The following is a 20,195-nucleotide window of genomic DNA, read 5'->3' as shown; positions in this document are numbered from 1 at the left end:
CCACTTGTTGTTGATTCATGACAAAAAATTAAAATTTTATATCTTTATGTTTGAAGCCTGAAATGTGGCGAAATGTTGAAAGGTTCAAGGGGCCGAATACTTTCGCAAGGCACTGTATAAACCTTATATAAACCTTTATGTTCTGGTGAATAAAACTGCTCTTGATTCTTGAATGAACTTGTTTTTAGTTCATCGTTATGTTTAATTATTATTTCATATAAAGTTTAAATAATTGCATGTAAATGTTTTGAAGTGTTAATGAGGAAAGAGAAGTGATTTAATAAAATTGAAATAAAAACAAGAGATTTTAAATAAGTTGATCATAAACTTGAAGTCAAAGAACAGAATAAGTGTTTCATTGACAACAAGCGTCACGTCAGCAGTTTGACGAGTCAAATCAATAATAGTTTTGTGATTTGATCACAAAGAGAGAAAACATGTCGACACCAGGAAGTGACGTTTCTGATGTGGAGAATCATCTGGTTTTTCCAAACCAGCGCCACCTAGGGGCGAGACAAGGAGCTCTACTCAGAACAATAACAGTGGAAACTTCTTTGCGTGTTTAAAGTAAAAATGCAGCAGTGACTGTTTAAAAAGAATCTTTATTGCATGAAAATAAAGTTTACAGCAGAGAAAACCACTTCAAACCCAAAACTCGTAATAATCCAAACATTTCTCCAGATTCTCCCACATCAACATACAAATTAAAGTAAAATCAGTGAATAGACTTTGTTTATGTTTTGACAACACAACTAGTCGAAGTGTTGACACACGTGACACACAGCAAACTAATCCGATACATTCAAATACAACAACGTTTCCCTTTAAACTCATGATCCCTCGAAGCCTTTTGTAGATGAATATCAAATATTCTCTTAAAAATATGTTGAATGATTTCAATTGACTTTATTTCTGTCTTCGTATATCTTTCGCTTCACAAGCATCATTTATTACATGTTGACAGTTTGACGAACAAGAAGCTCCTGTTTTTCTTTAGGAAAATTAACTTTATAGAAAAGACACTGAAATACATTGAAAACAGAAAAAGTACATGTTTTTATAAAGCCTTATAATACTGTATTTATTTGTTATTATTATTCAAGCCTGAGCTCAGAAGTTTAATAACGTAGTAAAAACAAATTTCTTAAAAAATGATTCAATAAAACTATTTCGAACAACTTTACTCTGAAGACGTTAATAGGAAAATATATATTTTTTTAAACGTGATTTTATCACAAGTAGGAAAACATTCTGGTCGAAGAAGTGATCAGAGTGACATCAGAGTGACATCAGAGTGACGTCAGAGTGACATCAGAGTGACGTCAGAGTGACGTCAGAGTGACGTCAGAGTGACGTCAGAGTGACGTCAGAGTGACGTCAGAGTGACGTCAGAGTGACGTCAGAGTGACGTCAGAGTGACGTCAGAGTGACGTCAGAGTGACGTCAGAGTGACGTCAGAGTGACGTCAGAGTGACGTCAGAGTGACGTCAGAGTGACGTCAGAGTGACGTCAGAGTGACGTCAGAGTGACGTCAGAGTGACGTCAGAGTGACGTCAGAGTGACGTCAGAGTGACGTCAGAGTGACGTCAGAGTGACGTCAGAGTGACGTCAGAGTGACGTCAGAGTGACATCAGAGTGACATCAGAGTGACATTGTAGTGACATCAGAGTGACATTGTAGTGACATTGTAGTGACATCAGAGTGACATCAGAGTGACATCAGAGTGACATCAGAGTGACATCAGAGTGACATCGTAGTGACATCGTAGTGACGTCAGAGTGACGTCAGAGTGACGTCAGAGTGACGTCAGAGTGACGTCAGAGTGATGTCAGAGTGACATCGTAGTGACATCAGAGTGACATCATAGTGACATCGTAGTGACATTGTAGTGACATCAGAGTGACATCAGAGTGACATCATAGTGACATCGTAGTGACATCAGAGTGACATCAGAGTGACATCATAGTGACATCGTAGTGACATTGTAGTGACATCAGAGTGACATCAGAGTGACATCATAGTGACATCGTAGTGACATCAGAGTGACATCAGAGTGACATCATAGTGACATCGTAGTGACATTGTAGTGACATCAGAGTGACATCAGAGTGACATGAGAGTGACATCAGAGGGACATCAGAGTGACATCAGAGTGACATCAGAGTGACATCGTAGTGACATCAGAGTGACATCAGAGTGACATCAGAGTGACGTCAGAGTGACGTCAGAGTGACGTCAGAGTGACGTCAGAGTGACGTCAGAGTGACGTCAGAGTGACGTCAGAGTGACGTCAGAGTGACATCAGAGTGACGTCAGAGTGACGTCAGAGTGACATCAGAGTGACGTCAGAGTGACATCAGAGTGACATCAGAGTGACATCAGAGTGACATCAGAGTGACGTCAGAGTGACGTCAGAGTGACATCAGAGTGACGTCAGAGTGACGTCAGAGTGACGTCAGAGTGACATCAGAGTGACATCAGAGTGACATCAGAGTGACGTCAGAGTGACGTCAGAGTGACATCAGAGTGACATCAGAGTGACATTGTAGTGACATCAGAGTGACGTCAGAGTGACGTCAGAGTGACATCAGAGTGACATCAGAGTGACATCGTAGTGACATTGTAGTGACATCAGAGTGACATCAGAGTGACATCAGAGTGACATCAGAGTGACATCAGAGTGACGTCGTAGTTCTAGGCAGACTGGTAGATGTATTTGGTCTTGGCTTGTCCACTGAGCTCATCCTCGTAGCGAGGCAGGCAGCAGAAGAGGACGGCGCAGCCGATGCAGAGGATGGTGGCGCCCCAGCCGAAGCCGTACGCCCAGGTGTAGTAGTAGTGACCCTCGTAGATCCTCTCGTTGAACTTGACCGGGTAGATGATCAGAGCGATGAACTGGACCACGGCTGAGAACAAGAGGACAAGCGATATTATAGTCTCATAATTCTTTTTTTTGAGGTGTTTCAGTCTGGTTTTAGGGAACACCACAGAGACCGCCCTGGTCAACGTTAGTAACGACCTGCTGATGGCCTCTGATCAGGGCCATGTTTCAGTTCTTGTTCTTCTAGATCTCAGTGCATTTGACACTGTTGACACCAAATCCTTCTACAGAGGCTAGAAAACCATATAGACATTCGTGGAACTGCTCTTAACTCCGGTGAGCCTTTGATCGGCTGCTTGAAACGTGAGCTCCTGCAATAATTGCCAAAAGTCGTTTTAACGACTACTTGTCCGGATATTATGCTCATATCACTAAAGATATGTCTCAACATCAGGATCTATGATCGTGATGCTCTTCTCAACATCAGAGAGTCGATGGAGGACTTCACTCGCGACTGTTACCAACGTCCGGTGAATATGTTTCCGGCTCCGCTTCTCATGGACTCGACTCTGTGGAATATCGTTTGATCTCTCGGGCGATTTCCACAAGCGATGGAGTCGGTCTGGAGTTCAGGTCAGGATGAGACGTGCAGTCGCGATCGCTCGGAACAACTCTGACGTCATCGAACGTCATCGATGTTTGATCGACATTCCTCTCGCTGAAGAGCATGACGACACATCAGCGCTGCCGTCTGTCCAGACCTCAACGAAAGGTGGTAAGATTTGTTCATTTCCTCTCTTTAATTTGGCTTTTACTATGGAGTTAAACGTGAGTGACAGCTGTCAGTCACGTGACATGTTCGCTTCAAAAGATCCCGCTCTGCTGTCAGTGACGTCATCAGTGACGTCATCGGTGCTGAACGTAGGACTTCTTAATGTTCGCTCCATTACTAATAAATCCTTTATTCTTAATGATCTTTTCACAAGAGTTAATTTGGATTTATTATGTCTTTCTGAGATTTGGCAGAGAGAGGAAGAGTTTATTCATCTGAACCAACTCTGTCCAGTAGGGAGCGCTGTCCTGGGGAAGCCTCGCCTCTCTGGTCGTGGAGGAGGTCTTGCTACTGTTTTTAGGGAGAGTTGTTCTTGCAAAGTGATTCAAAGGAATTCACTACTTTTGAGTCTCAGATGATCTTGATCTACAAGACCTTTCTATTGTGTGTCAATCTACCGTCCGCCTGGTCCTTCAGTGTTCTTGACTTCAGTGACTTCTTATCTTCCATTATTCAAATCTGTTCTTATTCTTGGAGACTTTAATCTTCATGTTGATGACGTCACATCTTGTTCTGCTAAAGAACTTTTAACTTTAACTGAAGCCTTTAATTTTGAGCAACATGTTTCTGAACCCACTCATCAAAAAGTTACTTTTTACTCTTGGCCTGAACATTTCTAATGTATCTGTACATGATGTCCATCTGAGTGATCATTCTCTTGTTTAACCTGGACTTCATCCCTGAACCTAAGCCTTTGAAAGTTAGGTCTCAGAGGCGTGTCATCTCAGCCGATACTGCAGACAGTTTTTCTGCTATGTTTGACCGTCTTTCCTTTGATGACTGAACGTGTTTGATTCACTGTTTCACTGATCATTGTGTTGAAATACTGGATCAAACCTGTTAAATCGAATTTGAAAATTCAGAAAAAACGGTGTCCTTGAACAAATGAAGATCTCCTGAGTCTGAAGAGACTTTGTCGAAAGACTGAGCGTCTCTGGAAGTCCACTAAACTTGAGGTGCACAGACTTCACCTCAGGGATCTGTTGACTTCTTACAATGAGATGGTGGAAACTGCTAGATCTGATTACATCAGAAAACTGGCCACATGACACCTGGACCATCTCAGCTCCTCTTGACTCACCGAGTCACAGATAAACAAACCAAACCTGCTGTTGCTATAGCAACGAGGGCCCCACCTCAGGTGTGACAAACACACCTACTGAACAAACCTGGACGTGTTCAGACGTTTGAATCATCGCCAGCTTAGAAAGTTCCAGAGTTTTGTTCCTTTTCACGCTTGAAACGACACAAAAACTGAAGTTGACAGTTTGTTTCTTTTGCTTCTATGGATTGAATGACCTTGAATGACCTTGAATGACCTTCATCAAGTGTTTCATAAACCATCGTGTATAGATTCTCACCAACGATGATCAGCAAGACTCCGATGATTGGCAGCAGCGTGATGTTGAGGGAACAACACAGAGCGACGCAGGAGACGATGAAGGCGATGATGAGGATGATGAGGCCGATGATCATCAGAGCAGCAACGGCCTGAGCCCAAGCTGTGGAAGAACACATGGTACACTGAAAACATGTACAAGTACACAAGTACATCATGTCAGATGGTACACTGTCAACATGTACAAGTACACAAGTACATCATGTCAGATGGTACACTGTCAACATGTACAAGTACACAAGTACATCATGTCAGATGGTACACTGAAAACATGTACAAGTACACAAGTACACAAGTACATCATGTCAGATGTTACACTGTCAACATGTACAAGTACACAAGTATAAAGAACATATGTTACAGTGTCAACATGTACAAGTACACAAGTACATCATGTCAGATGTTACAGTGTCAACATGTACAAGTACACAAGTATAAAGAACATATGTTACACTGTCAACATGTACAAGTACACAAGTACATCATGTCAGATGTTACAGTGTCAACATGTACAAGTACACAAGTACATCATGTCAGATGTTACAGTGTCAACATGTACAAGTACACAAGTATAAAGAACATATGTTACAGTGTCAACATGTACAAGTACACAAGTGTAACAAGTATAAAGCAGCTGTTATTACACGTGAAGAGTTGACAAGTTGTTCACAGAATAATGTCAACTTCCCGTGGTTGCTATGACAACATTTGATTGAGAAGAGAAAAACAGAGATAAAAGGGTAGAAGGAAATATTTGACAGTAATACTCATAACCTCTTGTTGCTCTGACCAGACGCTACATTCACAGGACGACGCCCTGAATGATTCACACCAGAGTTCAACGCCCGCCTGAGCCTCGAGCCAAACTCTGGTTCGACTGGTTTATTCATGAGTCACGAGTGAGAGTCACAGTAGCTGGAACTTCTCTGAGTGCACTGCTTTACAGTACACAGTAAGACAGTACACTGTAACACAGTACACTGTAACACAGTACACGTTAAGACAGTACACTGTAACACAGTACACGTTTAGACAGTACACTGTAACACAGTACACGTTAAGACAGTACACTGTAATACTGTACACGGCACTTCACAGTACACTGTAACACAGTACACTTACCTTGGACAGTGTACTCTGTCTCTGCTGCTACACACTAACAGCTTCTTCTTCGAATACTTTTTAACTGTGATTGTAACCAGTCGTTGAAACTATCATCGACACTTGAGCTTTTCTTCCACTGAAACAAGTTATTAAGTTGTTTTCATTGTGTTATTGTTGTTGTGTTGTGTTGTGTTGTGTTGTGGTCAAATGAGTGTTTTCTCGAACATTTAGAGGCGCAGATTCATCTACGTCACTTAGAAAGTGTCCATCGATCCACACTCAATGTTCTGGATGTTTGAGTGCACACATCGAGTGCACACATCAAGTGCACACAAGTGTAGGTGCAGAAGTGTGTGAGACTCACACCAGGACGGTCGGACTCGCCTTCCTTTCTTAACTAATGCTGGTCACATGTTTCTCTTCCTTCATCTGATTGGTTCTTATATTAACTCTAACAGTCCAATACGTCTGTGTTTCAACACGACTGATGACATCATCAATGTCATCACACACCTGTGAGGAGAAACCTCACAGGTGTGTGATGACATCATCAACGTCATCACACACCTGTGAGGAGAAACCTCAGGTGAAGAAACTAGTTGATGAGACACATTTTTATTGATTTCAAATGTTTTTCGAGTACATTTTTCCAACCGTCAGTGAGAATCTAAATCAATCAAACGCCTCGAGACGCAAGTCAATGTGAGGAGAAATGTTGCCAATCAAGATAAGTCCAGATAAGATAAGATAAGTCAAGATAAGAAACTGCACTTTTATCTCTCAAACATGTCAGATAGATTGAGAGATAATTGACACAACATTCAAAAACACTAATGGAAGAGAAATGGACTGAGAAAGAAGTATCTTCACTCCAGGGTTGATGTTCCACTCGTTCTACACACCAGAGGTTCCAGGATGAACAGAAACATCTGAAGAACAGAAATTAAACTTCTCGCCTTATTTAACTTAGTGGAGTCAAGAGATGAGAAGAAAGAATGAAGCAGAAGAAACACCTGGTTTAATCTAAATGTTTGACTGACATGTGAAGTCGTGTTGATGAAGATGATGATGATGATGAAGATGATGAAGATGATGAAGAAAAAGATGAAGATGAAGGTGAAGATGATGAAGATGAAGACAGTGATGAAGATGAAGATGATGAAGAAGCTTCTCGTCAATCCAACAACACTGTGGTGTCAGAGAAGTGTTGATCTCAACACAAGACAACACAACACAACACAACAGACCTTCATGTCAGGATCATGAATCTAGAAGAACTCGTCCAAACGTTCAGATCAAGAACCTGCACCTGGTTACGTTGAGAAAACACTAAACAACTACAACGGTTTACTTTAAATCGTGTTTAAACTTTCTTTAAAGATGTTTATTTTCTTCTGTTGAATCCTTGGATTGAACTATTGTTAGATTGAACTATTGTGACGCAGTCTCAACACGAACGTGACGTCACAACTGAATAGTTAGGAGAAGAAAGTGAACTAGTGATCGAAACTTTCAAGGTGTGTTTGATCAAAGGTCACTCATGACGTCACGAGGGTCACACTCACAGTTCTCCATCAAGGACCTGCAGTCGTAGTCGTCGTTCTTGCCTCGACATTCCTCCCACATGCTGCTGTAGTGAGTCTTGCCCTCCTCGTCCACGATCCATCCTGACGAGGCTGCGATCGCGATGATGTCGAAGATGATGGCGAACAGCAGCAGCAGAGGAACGATCCACCGGCAGCGAGGATAGGCGAGGCCGCAGCGGAACATGACGGAGAGAGGCGAGAGACGCGAGAAGACACGAGAAGACACGAGAAGACACGAGTCCACGACCAGACGCGACGAGGGTCCGCAGCGAAGTGAGAGCAGATCCACGATCTCGACACAAACCCACGACCACACCCCACACAGACACGCAGCAGGTCCGGATCTCACTGGACTCGAACCAACGACCTCCCACAAGTGTCAGGTTACACACCTTTGTGTCGCTCAACTACGGAAGCCCAGAGCTGCCAGCAGGCCTGAGACGAGCTCAAGTTACAACGATGTCACAAATACATTAAAGCAGAAAAGATGTTTTGTATAAATATGTACAACATTCTACACATACATCCAGAACATGAGTTTAATCACATTTAAAGATAAAGACATTCCTCTTTAAAAACGTGTTGAATATTTAAAGAACTCGAATGAAAAACATTTTATTTTGACACAAAATTTGACAAACCTTTATTAATTATAGTGATCATTACACTTGATAAGAAGAAGAAAAACATTGTGTAGCAGCAGATTTAAATAATGAATATTCATGAAACGACAACAGATATTTAATTGAACACAAGAACATTTTCTAGATCCTGATCATTGAAATAAGAAACATTTACAACAATTGTTCAGTTTCTCGTCGGCTGCTCACAGTACGGAACGTTTTCCAACATGTGAGCGTCTCTGGGTCGAAGCACTGCGAGGAAGAAAGTATTTACATCAAGTACTGAAGTATTTAATACTGTTAGAACTCACAGAGTTTCTCTTGTTCAACATGTTCCATCTGAAGCACAGAGAGTCTCAGAACGACTTCCACATCTGCAGCCATTCTGATCATCTGTCAACACAACAAATACACAACAATCAGATACACAACAATCAAATACACAACAATCAGATACACAACAATCAGATACACAACAATCAAATACACAACAATCAGATACACAACAATCAAATACACAACAATCAGATACACAACAATCAAATACACAACAATCAGATACACAACATCATCGACTCCAGTCGTACACACAGTTACACACAGTTACACACAGTTACACACAGTTACACAGTCTTCACTTACAATAGAAACATGTCCGTAAACATTTGTTCAAAAGTGAGTTTCTAGCAGATCAACAGAATGTTTGGATCAGAAGATAAACTTCAATGACTCACTTTAAATAGTGTCTTTAAAATATGTTCTGGTTTTAAATCTATGATTTGATCTTGAAAACCTCATCATCCTCTGACTAATGATGACAAACAACATGAAGGTAAAGAAAACAAACCTTATGAATGTTTTCTTCTGATGTTTCGAGTTTGTTTTTGTTGAACTCGTCGTTGATCTTCATCCTGGCAGCTTTAAAACAAGACATTCAACAGTTGGATGATGTTATTATATTCATAAATCATGTGTCAACAGCTCACCGGTCAGAGCTCGGAGGTCATCTTTAAAAACATCTCTTCTCGTCCTGTGCAGCGATTTAAACACATTCAACACCTAAAACATAAACAAATGTTTATACTTTGAAAAACAAACCATCGCAGGTGTGTCCATATATTCAACGACCGGTCAATAATCCGAGCAAATGTTTTGATATTTTACGTACATAAAACCGTTTTCTTCGCAGTGTTTCTGTCGCACAAACATGAGATGAAAGTGAAAACAACAACGAATTCTCACCTTCAGACGAGTCGCCATCTTGAACTGCTCACTTCCGTCCTCGCATCCAATCAGAATCACACTTCCGCTGAGGCCGAGCGACAGCCAATCGGCTTTGACGTTGATTTGTGAGTCTGCGCACTGAAGAGCCCGCCACGGCACTGCGTCATCAAGATGGCGGACGAGACGAGGAAGGCTCTGGCGGCGCAGCCTGGAGGAGAAACTATCTTCGGGAAGATCATCCGCAGAGAAATCCCGACGGAGCTGGTTTATGAAGACGAGCAGGTGAGGTTTACCTGGTTCACCTCGTTTGTTACCTGGTTAACTGTCAGTTATTCTGAGCCCAACAGCAGATTCAGTTGAATTATTGTTGAAATAAATCACTTTTAAATGATTTGTATCTGCAGATAAATTAATAATAATAATAATAATAAATAAAGTTATTATTTAAGATAAACGTTTTGTTTATGTCGCGCCTTTAGGAGAAAATATTTAAACCATTAAACACAAACATAATAGTAAATAAAGAATGAACGAGGATTTAAAATGTATTTTAAATGAAAAAACCCACAAGTTTCACCTCCTTAGTTACACTAGTATTTATGATTGACATGTGTCAGTGTATTTATGATTGACATGTGTCAGTGTGTGTTGATGATTGACATGTGTCAGTGTATTTATGATTGACATGTGTCAGTGTGTTTATGATTGACATGTGTCAGTGTGTGTTGATGATTGACATGTGTCAGTGTGTTTATGATTGACATGTGTCAGTGTATTTATGATTGACATGTGTCAGTGTATTTATGATTGACATGTGTCAGTGTGTTTATGATTGACATGTGTCAGTGTGTTGATGATTGACATGTGTCAGTGTGTTTATGATTGACATGTGTCAGTGTGTTGATGATTGACATGTGTCAGTGTGTTTATGATTGACATGTGTCAGTGTGTTGATGATTGACATGTGTCAGTGTGTTTATGATTGACATGTGTCAGTGTGTTTATGATTGGCATGTGTCAGCGTGTTGATGATTGACATGTGTCAGTGTGTTGATGATTGACATGTGTCAGTGTGTTTATGATTGACATGTGTCAGTGTGTGTTGATGATTGACATGTGTCAGTGTGTTGATGATTGACATGTGTCAGTGTGTTGATGATTGACATGTGTCAGTGTGTTGGTGATTGACATGTGTCAGTGTGTTGGTGATTGACATGTGTCAGTGTGTGTTGATGATTGACATGTGTCAGTGTGTTGATGATTGACATGTGTCAGTGTGTATTGATGATTGACATGTGTCAGTGTGTTGATGATTGACATGTGTCAGTGTGTTGGTGATTGACATGTGTCAGTGTATGTTGATGATTGACATGTGTCAGTGTGTTGATGATTGACATGTGTCAGTGTGTGTTGATGATTGACATGTGTCAGTGTGTTTATGATTGACATGTGTCAGTGTGTGTTGATGATTGACATGTGTCAGTGTGTGTTGATGATTGACATGTATCAGTGTGTGTTGATGATTGACATGTGTCAGTGTGTTGATGATTGACATGTGTCAGTGTGTTGATGATTGACATGTGTCAGTGTGTTGGTGATTGACATGTGTCAGTGTGTGTTGATGATTGACATGTGTCAGTGTGTGTTGATGATTGACATGTGTCAGTGTGTTGATGATTGACATGTGTCAGTGTGTTCATGATTGACATGTGTCAGTGTGTTGGTGATTGACATGTGTCAGTGTGTGTTGATGATTGATGATTGACATGTGTCAGTGTGTGTTGATGATTGACATGTGTCAGTGTGTTTATGATTGACATGTGTCAGTGTGTGTTGATGATTGACATGTGTCAGTGTGTGTTGATGATTGACATGTATCAGTGTGTGTTGATGATTGACATGTGTCAGTGTGTTGATGATTGAAATGTGTCAGTGTGTTGATGATTGATTGACATGTTTCATTCAGTGTGTTGATGATTGACATGTGTCAGTGTGTTGATGATTGATTGACATGTTTCATTCAGTGTGTAGCTTTCAACGATATTTCACCTCAAGCTCCGAAACACATCCTGGTGGTTCCAAAGAAGCCCATCGTGAGCCTGTCTGAGGCTGAAGATGGAGACGCTGCTGTGAGTTATTATGAATTTAATCTGAGTTAATATGAGTTTAATCTGAGTTATTATGAATTCAATCTGAGTTATCGTGAGTTTAATCGGAGTTATTTTGAGTTTAATCTGAGTTATTTTGAGTTTAATCTGAGTTATCGTGAGTTTAATCTGAGTTATCTTGAGTTTAATCTGAGTTATCGTGAGTTTAATCTGAGTTATCGTGAGTTTAATCTGAGTTATCTTGAGTTTAATCTGAGTTATCGTGAGTTTAATCTGAGTTATCGTGAGTTTAATCTGAGTTATCGTGAGTTTAATCTGAGTTATTATGAGTTTAATCTGAGTTATTATGAGTTTAATCTGAGTTATTTTGAGTTTAATCTGAGTTATTTTGAGTTTAATCTGAGTTATTTTGAGTTTAATCTGAGTTATTTTGAGTTTAATCTGAGTTATCGTGAGTTGAATCTGAGTTATTTTGAGTTGAATCTGAGTTATTATGAATTTAATCTGAGTTATCGCGAGTTTAATCTGAGTTATCTTGAGTTTAATCTGAGTTATCGTGAGTTTAATCTGAGTTATCGTGAGTTTAATCTGAGTTATTTTGAGTTTAATCTGAGTTATCGTGAGTTTAATCTGAGTTATCTTGAGTTTAATCTGAGTTATCGTGAGTTTAATCTGAGTTATCATGAGTTTAATCTGAGTTATCTTGAGTTTAATCTGAGTTATTATGAGTTTAATCTGAGTTATCGTGAGTTTAATCTGAGTTATTTTGAGTTTAATCTGAGTTATTATGAATTTAATCTGAGTTATTTTGAGTTTAATCTGAGTTATCGTGAGTTTAATCTGAGTTATTTTGAGTTGAATCTGAGTTATTATGAATTTAATCTGAGTTATCGTGAGTTTAATCTGAGTTATCTTGAGTTTAATCTGAGTTATCGTGAGTTTAATCTGAGTTATCGTGAGTTTAATCTGAGTTATTATGAGTTTAATCTGAGTTATTGTGAGTTTAATCTGAGTTATTGTGAGTTTAGTCTGAGTTATCATGAGTTTAGTCTGAGTTATCATGAGTTTAATCTGAGTCATCGTGAGTTTAATCTGAGTTATTTTGAGTTGAATCTGAGTTATTATGAATTTAATCTGAGTTATCGTGAGTTTAATCTGAGTTATTGTGAGGTTAATCTGAGTTATTATGAGTTTAATCTGAGTTATTGTGAGTTTAATCTGAGTTATTGTGAGTTTAGTCTGAGTTATCATGAGTTTAATCTGAGTTATCGTGAGTTTAATCTGAGTTATTATGAATTTAATCTGAGTTATTATGAATTTAATCTGAGTTATTTTGAGTTGAATCTGAGTTATTGTGAGTTTAATCTGAGTTATTTTGAGTTTAATCTGAGTTATCGTGAGTTTAATCTGAGTTATTTTGAGTTGAATCTGAGTTATTATGAATTGAATCTGAGTTATTATGAATTTAATCTGAGTTATTGTGAGTTTAATCTGAGTTATTATGAATTTAATCTGAGTTATTATGAATTTAATCTGAGTTATTGTGAGTTTAATCTGAGTTATTGTGAGTTTAATCTGAGTTATTATGAGTTTAATCTGAGTTATTGTAAATTTAATCTGAGTTATTATGAGTTTAATCTGAGTTATTGTAAATTTAATCTGAGTTATTATGAGTTTAATCTGAGTTATTGTGAGTTTAATCTGAGTTATTATGAGTTTATTGTTCTAGTTTATTCTTACATCATGAGTTGCAACAACCGGACAATAATCCCATGGACGCCGTTAACGACCTGCTCCTCCACAGCTGCTTGGGCACCTGCTGGTCGTGGCTAAGAAATGCGCCGCCGCCGCGGGTCTGACTCAAGGCTTCAGGGTCGTCATCAACGACGGCAAAGATGGAGGACAGTCGGTGTATCACGTGCACGTGCACGTGCTCGGAGGACGGCAGATGCAGTGGCCGCCGGGCTAGCTGTCAATCAAAGTTTGAGTGACGAGTCGCAGGAACCTGGAGGTCGTTTGTGAAACGAATCGTTTGAATCAATAAAAACAAAGACTCGGTTGAATGTTTTATTGACAGTAAAATATAAAAGACATGAATAAATAAAACTGTACATTATTCAAACAAAACCACTTTAAGTAGAAAAACAATGTTTCCAACAAACACTGTGTGTGTGTGTGTGTGTGTGTGTGTGTGTGTGTGTGTGTGTGTGTGTGTGTGTGTGTGTGTGTGTGTGTGTGTGTGTGTGTGTGTGTGTGTGTGTGTGTGTGTGTGTGTGTGTGTGTGTGTGTGTGTGTGTGTGTGTGTGTGTGTGTGTGTGTGTGTGTGTGTGTGTGTGTGTGTGTGTGTTAGCAACACAACATGAAAGACAGCTGGACGGAGAGTTAATGATTTAAGGCTCGAACATTTGAATTATTGCAGTTTCTGTTGATTCACACGAGTTAGAGTTAGTTAGTTAGAGTTAGTTAGTAGAGTTAGTAGAGTTAGTTAGTAAGGCAAGTCCAGGTGTGGAGGGTCCACACACACATACACACCCTCACAAACGTATACATTTACACACACACACACATTTACATTCACACACACACTCGTGTCACACACATAGATATACATTCACACTCGTGTCTCACACACACAACTGTCACACTTACACATGTCTCAGACACACATATACGTTCTCACACACACACACAATATCACACACACACACACACGTGTCTCTTCATCTACTTGTGAGCGACGACTTCTTCTCCGCTCGGCCGGACGCGAGCGAAGGTGAATCCTGACACGCTCAGCTCGCTGCTGCTGGACTGAGCCCTGGTGGCCGGAGAAGACATGGCAGGCGTGGACAGGATCTCGGGCAGAACTTCTTTGGACGCGGGTCTGGACACGAGGCCGGTGGGACCGAGGGAGTCGTCGGCGTCAAGGATCAGGTCCATGACTGAGGAGGAGACGTTTGTGAGGATCACGTTGACCGTGAAAGTTGATGTTAATAAATGTTAATGAAAGTGAATAAAAGGTAATAAAACAACAATGAAGGTCGACCTTGAAGCTGCTTCTCCACGCGCTTCAGCTCCAGCAGGATGGACGAGATCTCCTGTGGTGGTCATAATGTTATGGCTCTGTTGCACAAACTCTCACGTCTTCGTACCTTGTTGGAAGTTCTCAGCAGAGGAACCTCAGCGTCGACCTTGACCTTGTTCTCCAGCTCGTCCCAGTTCTTGAGTCTGTCCTTGAACAGTGACCTGTGTAGAGGAGCAGCTGAGTGTGTGTGTGTGTGTGACACGTATGTGTGACACGTGTGTGTGTGTGTGTGTGTGTGTGTGTGAAATAGTGTGTGTTTCTCAGCCTGAATATAAAGTATTTACCGGATCTTGTTGACAGTCTTGTCGGCCGAGAGTCTGATCTTGATGGACAGTTGAGAGACGGAGTTGAGCAGGAGACTGTCCAGGACGGCCTGAGCAACATCAACACAATGACGTCAACACAATGACATCAACACAATGACATCATCACAATGACATCATCACAATGACATCATCACAATGACATCAACACAATGACATCATCACAATGACATCAACACAATGACGTCAACACAATGACATCAACACAATGACATCAACACAATGACATCATCACAATGACATCATCACAATGACATCATCACAATGACATCAACACAATGACGTCAACACAATGACATCAACACAATGACATCATCACAATGACATCATCACAATGACATCATCACAATGACATCGACACAATGACATCAACACAATGACATCATCACAATGACATCAACACAATGACGTCAACACAATGACATCAACACAATGACATCATCACAATGACATCATCACAATGACATCAACACAATGACATCATCACAATGACATCAACACAATGACATCATCACAATGACATCAACACAATGACATCATCACAATGACATCATCACAATGACATCAACACAATGACATCATCACAATGACATCATCACAATGACATCGACACAATGACATCAACACAATGACATCATCACAATGACATCATCACAATGACATCAACACAATGACATCAACACAATGACATCAACACAATGACATCAACACAATGACATCATCACAATGACATCATCACAATGACATCATCACAATGACGTCAACACAATGACGTCAACACAATGACATCAACACAATGACATCATCACAATGACATCATCACAATGACATCAACACAATGACATCAACACAATGACATCAACACAATGACATCATCACAATGACATCATCACAATGACGTCAACACAATGACGTCAACACAATGACATCAACACAATGACATCAACACAATGACATCAACACAATGACGTCAACACAATGACATCAACACAATGACATCATCACAATGACATCATCACAATGACATCATCACAATGACATCAACACAATGACATCAACACAATGACATCATCACAATGACGTCAACACAATGACGTCAACACAATGACATCAACACAATGACATCAACACAATGACATCATCACAATGACATCATCACAATGACATCAACACAATGACGTCAACACAATGACATCAACACAATGACATCATCACAATGACATCATCACAATGACATCATCACAATGACATCGACACAATGACATCAACACAATGACATCATCACAATGACATCAACACAATGACGTCAACACAATGACATCAACACAATGACATCAACACAATGACATCATCACAATGACATCATCACAATGACATCAACACAATGACATCAACACAATGACATCATCACAATGACATCAACACAATGACATCATCACAATGACATCAACACAATGACATCAACACAATGACATCAACACAATGACATCATCACAATGACATCATCACAATGACATCATCACAATGACATCAACACAATGACATCATCACAATGACATCAACACAATGACATCATCACAATGACATCATCACAATGACATCAACACAATGACATCAACACAATGACATCATCACAATGACATCAACACAATGACATCAACACAATGACATCATCACAATGACATCATCACAATGACATCATCACAATGACATCAACACAATGACATCATCACAATGACATCAACACAATGACATCAACACAATGACATCATCACAATGACATCAACACAATGACATCAACACAATGACATCAACACAATGACATCATCACAATGACATCAACACAATGACATCATCACAATGACATCAACACAATGACATCAACACAATGACATCAACACAATGACATCATCACAATGACATCAACACAATGACATCATCACAATGACATCATCACAATGACATCATCACAATGACATCAACACAATGACATCAACACAATGACATCATCACAATGACATCATCACAATGACATCATCACAATGACATCAACACAATGACATCATCACAATGACATCATTAAATGACATCATCACAATGACATCATCACAATGACATCAACACAATGACATCATCACAATGACATCAACACAATGACATCATCACAATGACATCAACACAATGACATCATCACAATGACATCATCACAATGAAATCAACACAATGACATCAACACAATGACATCATCACAATGACATCATCACAATGACATCAACACAATGACATCAACACAATGACATCATCACAATGACATCATCCCAATGACATCAACACAATGACATCAACACAATGACATCATCACAATGACATCATCACAATGACATCAACACAATGACATCAACACAATGACATCATCACAATGACATCAACACAATGACATCAACACAATGACATCATCACAATGACATCAACACAATGACATCAACACAATGACATCATCACAATGACATCATCACAATGACATCATCACAATGACATCAACACAATGACATCAACACAATGACATCATCACAATGACATCAACACAATGACATCATCACAATGACATCATCACAATGACATCATCACAATGACATCAACACAATGACATCATCACAATGACATCAACACAATGACATCATCACAATGACATCAACACAATGACATCATCACAATGACATCATCACAATGACATCAACACAATGACATCAACACAATGACATCATCACAATGACATCATCACAATGACATCAACACAATGACATCAACACAATGACATCATCACAATGACATCATCACAATGACATCAACACAATGACATCATCACAATGACATCATCACAATGACATCATCACAATGACATCAACACAATGACATCATCACAATGACATCAACACAATGACATCAACACAATGACATCATCACAATGACATCATCACAATGACATCATCACAATGACATCAACACAATGACATCAACACAATGACATCATCACAATGACATCAACACAATGACATCATCACAATGACATCATTAAATGACATCATCACAATGACATCATCACAATGACATCAACACAATGACATCATCACAATGACATCAACACAATGACATCATCACAATGACATCAACACAATGACATCATCACAATGACATCATCACAATGACATCAACACAATGACATCAACACAATGACATCATCACAATGACATCATCACAATGACATCAACACAATGACATCAACACAATGACATCATCACAATGACATCATCACAATGACATCAACACAATGACATCATCACAATGACATCATCACAATGACATCATCACAATGACATCAACACAATGACATCATCACAATGACATCAACACAATGACATCAACACAATGACATCATCACAATGACATAATCACAATGACATCATCACAATGACATCAACACAATGACATCAACACAATGACATCATCACAATGACATCAACACAATGACATCATCACAATGACATCATCACAATGACATCATCACAATGACATCATCACAATGACATCATCACAATGACATCAACACAATGACATCAACACAATGACATCATCACAATGACATCAACACAATGACATCAACACAATGACATCATCACAATGACATCAACACAATGACATCAACACAATGACATCAACACAATGACATCATCACAATGACATCAACACAATGACATCATCACAATGACATCATCACAATGACATCATCACAATGACATCAACACAATGACATCATCACAATGACATCAACACAATGACATCATCACAATGACATCAACACAATGACATCAACACAATGACATCATCACAATGACATCATCACAATGACATCGACACAATGACATCAACACAATGACATCAACACAATGATATCATCACAATGACATCAACACAATGACATCAACACAATGACATCAACTCAATGATATCATCACAATGACATCATCACAATGACATCAACACAATGACATCATCACAATGACATCAACACAATGACATCAACACAATGACATCAACACAATGACATCAACACAATGACATCAACACAATGACATCATCACAATGACATCATCACAATGACATCAACACAATGACATCAACACAATGATATCATCACAATGACATCAACACAATGACATCAACACAATGACATCAACACAATGACATCAACACAATGACATCAACACAATGATATCATCACAATGACATCAACACAATGACATCAACACAATGACATCAACACAATGACATCAACACAATGACATCAACACAATGACATCAACACAATGACATCAACACAATGACATCAACACAATGACATCATCACAATGACATCAACACAATGACATCAACACAATGACATCATCACAATGACATCAACACAATGACATCAACACAATGACATCAACACAATGACATCAACACAATGACATCAACACAATGACATCAACACAATGACATCAACACAATGACATCATCATTTCTTACGTCTTCTCTGTTCCAGGTGCGTCTACGCAGTGCGCGAGGCTCACAGGTGTTGGGGGCGTGTGGGCGGAGCTCCACAGGTTTGCCGTTGATCTCTGGAGTCTTATTGGTCGGAATCACAGGAACTTTCCTGAAGTTGATGCTGTCATCGAACACACGATCCTGCAGCAGAGACCAGAACCTTCAGGTGAACCGTGAGAACCAGGCTCAACAGTAGGTGGCGCTCTGACGTCACATGACGCGTCACTAGATAAAGGAGACATGAAGCAGACCTGGGACATCTGGCTCGGGGGCTGCTGGGTCTCCGGCGCGTTGCTCCGTGCGAGGTCTTCTCGGGCGTCGACGGTGGACCCGGGCGTGGTGGCGGCGGTGCTGACCGTGGTGCTGGGCGCCCCCCCCGACGAGCTGACCGAGTCGATCTCGCCGGCGACGTCGTGGATCTCGCGCGCCAGGATGGCCAAGTCCTTGGCCAGGTCCTGGCTGATCCTGCGCACACAGGGGAACAACCTGTTCAGAAGCACCTTTAGAGT

At 39.9% G+C, this 20,195-nt stretch overlaps 4 protein-coding genes across 5 annotated transcripts in view; 1 reads left to right on the top strand and 3 right to left on the bottom strand.

Annotated features, from left to right (window-relative positions):
- Window positions 1-1,619: 1,619 nt before the first annotated feature.
- perp (p53 apoptosis effector related to pmp22) lies at window positions 1,620-8,210 on the bottom strand. Its single transcript, XM_087802872.1, has 3 exons — window positions 7,722-8,210; window positions 5,015-5,155; window positions 1,620-2,906 (listed from the first exon to the last, which is right to left on the bottom strand). The coding sequence occupies exons 1-3, from the start codon at window positions 7,924-7,926 to the stop codon at window positions 2,695-2,697; spliced, it is 558 nt and encodes a 185-aa protein (XP_087658998.1). The 5' UTR covers window positions 7,927-8,210; the 3' UTR covers window positions 1,620-2,694.
- Window positions 8,211-8,324: 114 nt separating this feature from the next.
- lyrm7 (LYR motif containing 7) lies at window positions 8,325-9,669 on the bottom strand. The gene is made up of 5 exons (XM_087802874.1): window positions 9,608-9,669; window positions 9,352-9,424; window positions 9,213-9,283; window positions 8,677-8,758; window positions 8,325-8,617 (listed from the first exon to the last, which is right to left on the bottom strand). Exons 1-5 carry the CDS (start codon window positions 9,623-9,625, stop codon window positions 8,550-8,552), a joined length of 312 nt encoding a protein of 103 aa, XP_087659000.1. The 5' UTR covers window positions 9,626-9,669; the 3' UTR covers window positions 8,325-8,549.
- Window positions 9,670-9,717: 48 nt separating this feature from the next.
- Window positions 9,718-13,755, top strand: hint1 (histidine triad nucleotide binding protein 1). The gene is made up of 3 exons (XM_087802873.1): window positions 9,718-9,871; window positions 11,614-11,718; window positions 13,502-13,755. Exons 1-3 carry the CDS (start codon window positions 9,761-9,763, stop codon window positions 13,664-13,666), a joined length of 381 nt encoding a protein of 126 aa, XP_087658999.1. The 5' UTR covers window positions 9,718-9,760; the 3' UTR covers window positions 13,667-13,755.
- A 63-nt stretch (window positions 13,756-13,818) lies between these two features.
- cep170aa (centrosomal protein 170Aa) overlaps window positions 13,819-20,195 on the bottom strand; it is a 49,287-nt gene continuing 42,910 nt past the window's right edge. Inside the window, exons 16-21 of one of the 2 annotated variants that reach the window (XM_087802870.1) lie at window positions 19,938-20,172; window positions 19,669-19,827; window positions 15,064-15,152; window positions 14,847-14,940; window positions 14,741-14,792; window positions 13,819-14,636 (exon numbers count right to left, since the gene is read on the bottom strand). In XM_087802870.1, coding sequence (XP_087658996.1) covers window positions 14,422-14,636; window positions 14,741-14,792; window positions 14,847-14,940; window positions 15,064-15,152; window positions 19,669-19,827; window positions 19,938-20,172 — 844 coding nt within the window. In that variant the 3' untranslated portion in view covers window positions 13,819-14,421. The remainder of the gene's footprint in view (window positions 14,637-14,740; window positions 14,793-14,846; window positions 14,941-15,063; window positions 15,153-19,668; window positions 19,828-19,937; window positions 20,173-20,195) is intronic. The other variant, XM_087802871.1, reaches the window with a different exon arrangement.

The sequence above is a fragment of the Callionymus lyra genome, chromosome 11 (assembly GCF_982586985.1).
Source record: "Callionymus lyra chromosome 11, fCalLyr1.hap1.1, whole genome shotgun sequence".
In the NCBI taxonomy this organism is placed as follows: domain Eukaryota; kingdom Metazoa; phylum Chordata; class Actinopteri; order Syngnathiformes; family Callionymidae; genus Callionymus; species Callionymus lyra.
This window is presented reverse-complemented; position numbering and strand designations above follow the sequence as displayed.

Excerpts from the sequence above, each read along its gene's own strand:
- perp (XM_087802872.1), bottom strand. The coding sequence starts at position 7,926 with ATGTTCCGCTGCGGCCTCGCCTATCCTCGCTGCCGGTGGATCGTTCCT. Across the intron at positions 5,156-7,721 it reads CAGGTCCTTGATGGAGAACT|CTTGGGCTCAGGCCGTTGCT; the intron begins GTGAGTGTGACC and ends GTTCTTCCACAG. Across the intron at positions 2,907-5,014 it reads AGTCTTGCTGATCATCGTTG|CCGTGGTCCAGTTCATCGCT; the intron begins GTGAGAATCTAT and ends TCTTGTTCTCAG.
- lyrm7 (XM_087802874.1), bottom strand. Across the intron at positions 9,284-9,351 it reads TGACCTCCGAGCTCTGACCG|CTGCCAGGATGAAGATCAAC; the intron begins GTGAGCTGTTGA and ends CTTGTTTTAAAG. Across the intron at positions 8,759-9,212 it reads CAGAAGAAAACATTCATAAG|ATGATCAGAATGGCTGCAGA; the intron begins GTTTGTTTTCTT and ends TTGTGTTGACAG.
- hint1 (XM_087802873.1), top strand. The coding sequence starts at position 9,761 with ATGGCGGACGAGACGAGGAAGGCTCTGGCGGCGCAGCCTGGAGGAGAA. Across the intron at positions 9,872-11,613 it reads TGGTTTATGAAGACGAGCAG|TGTGTAGCTTTCAACGATAT; the intron begins GTGAGGTTTACC and ends TGTTTCATTCAG. Across the intron at positions 11,719-13,501 it reads CTGAAGATGGAGACGCTGCT|CTGCTTGGGCACCTGCTGGT; the intron begins GTGAGTTATTAT and ends GCTCCTCCACAG.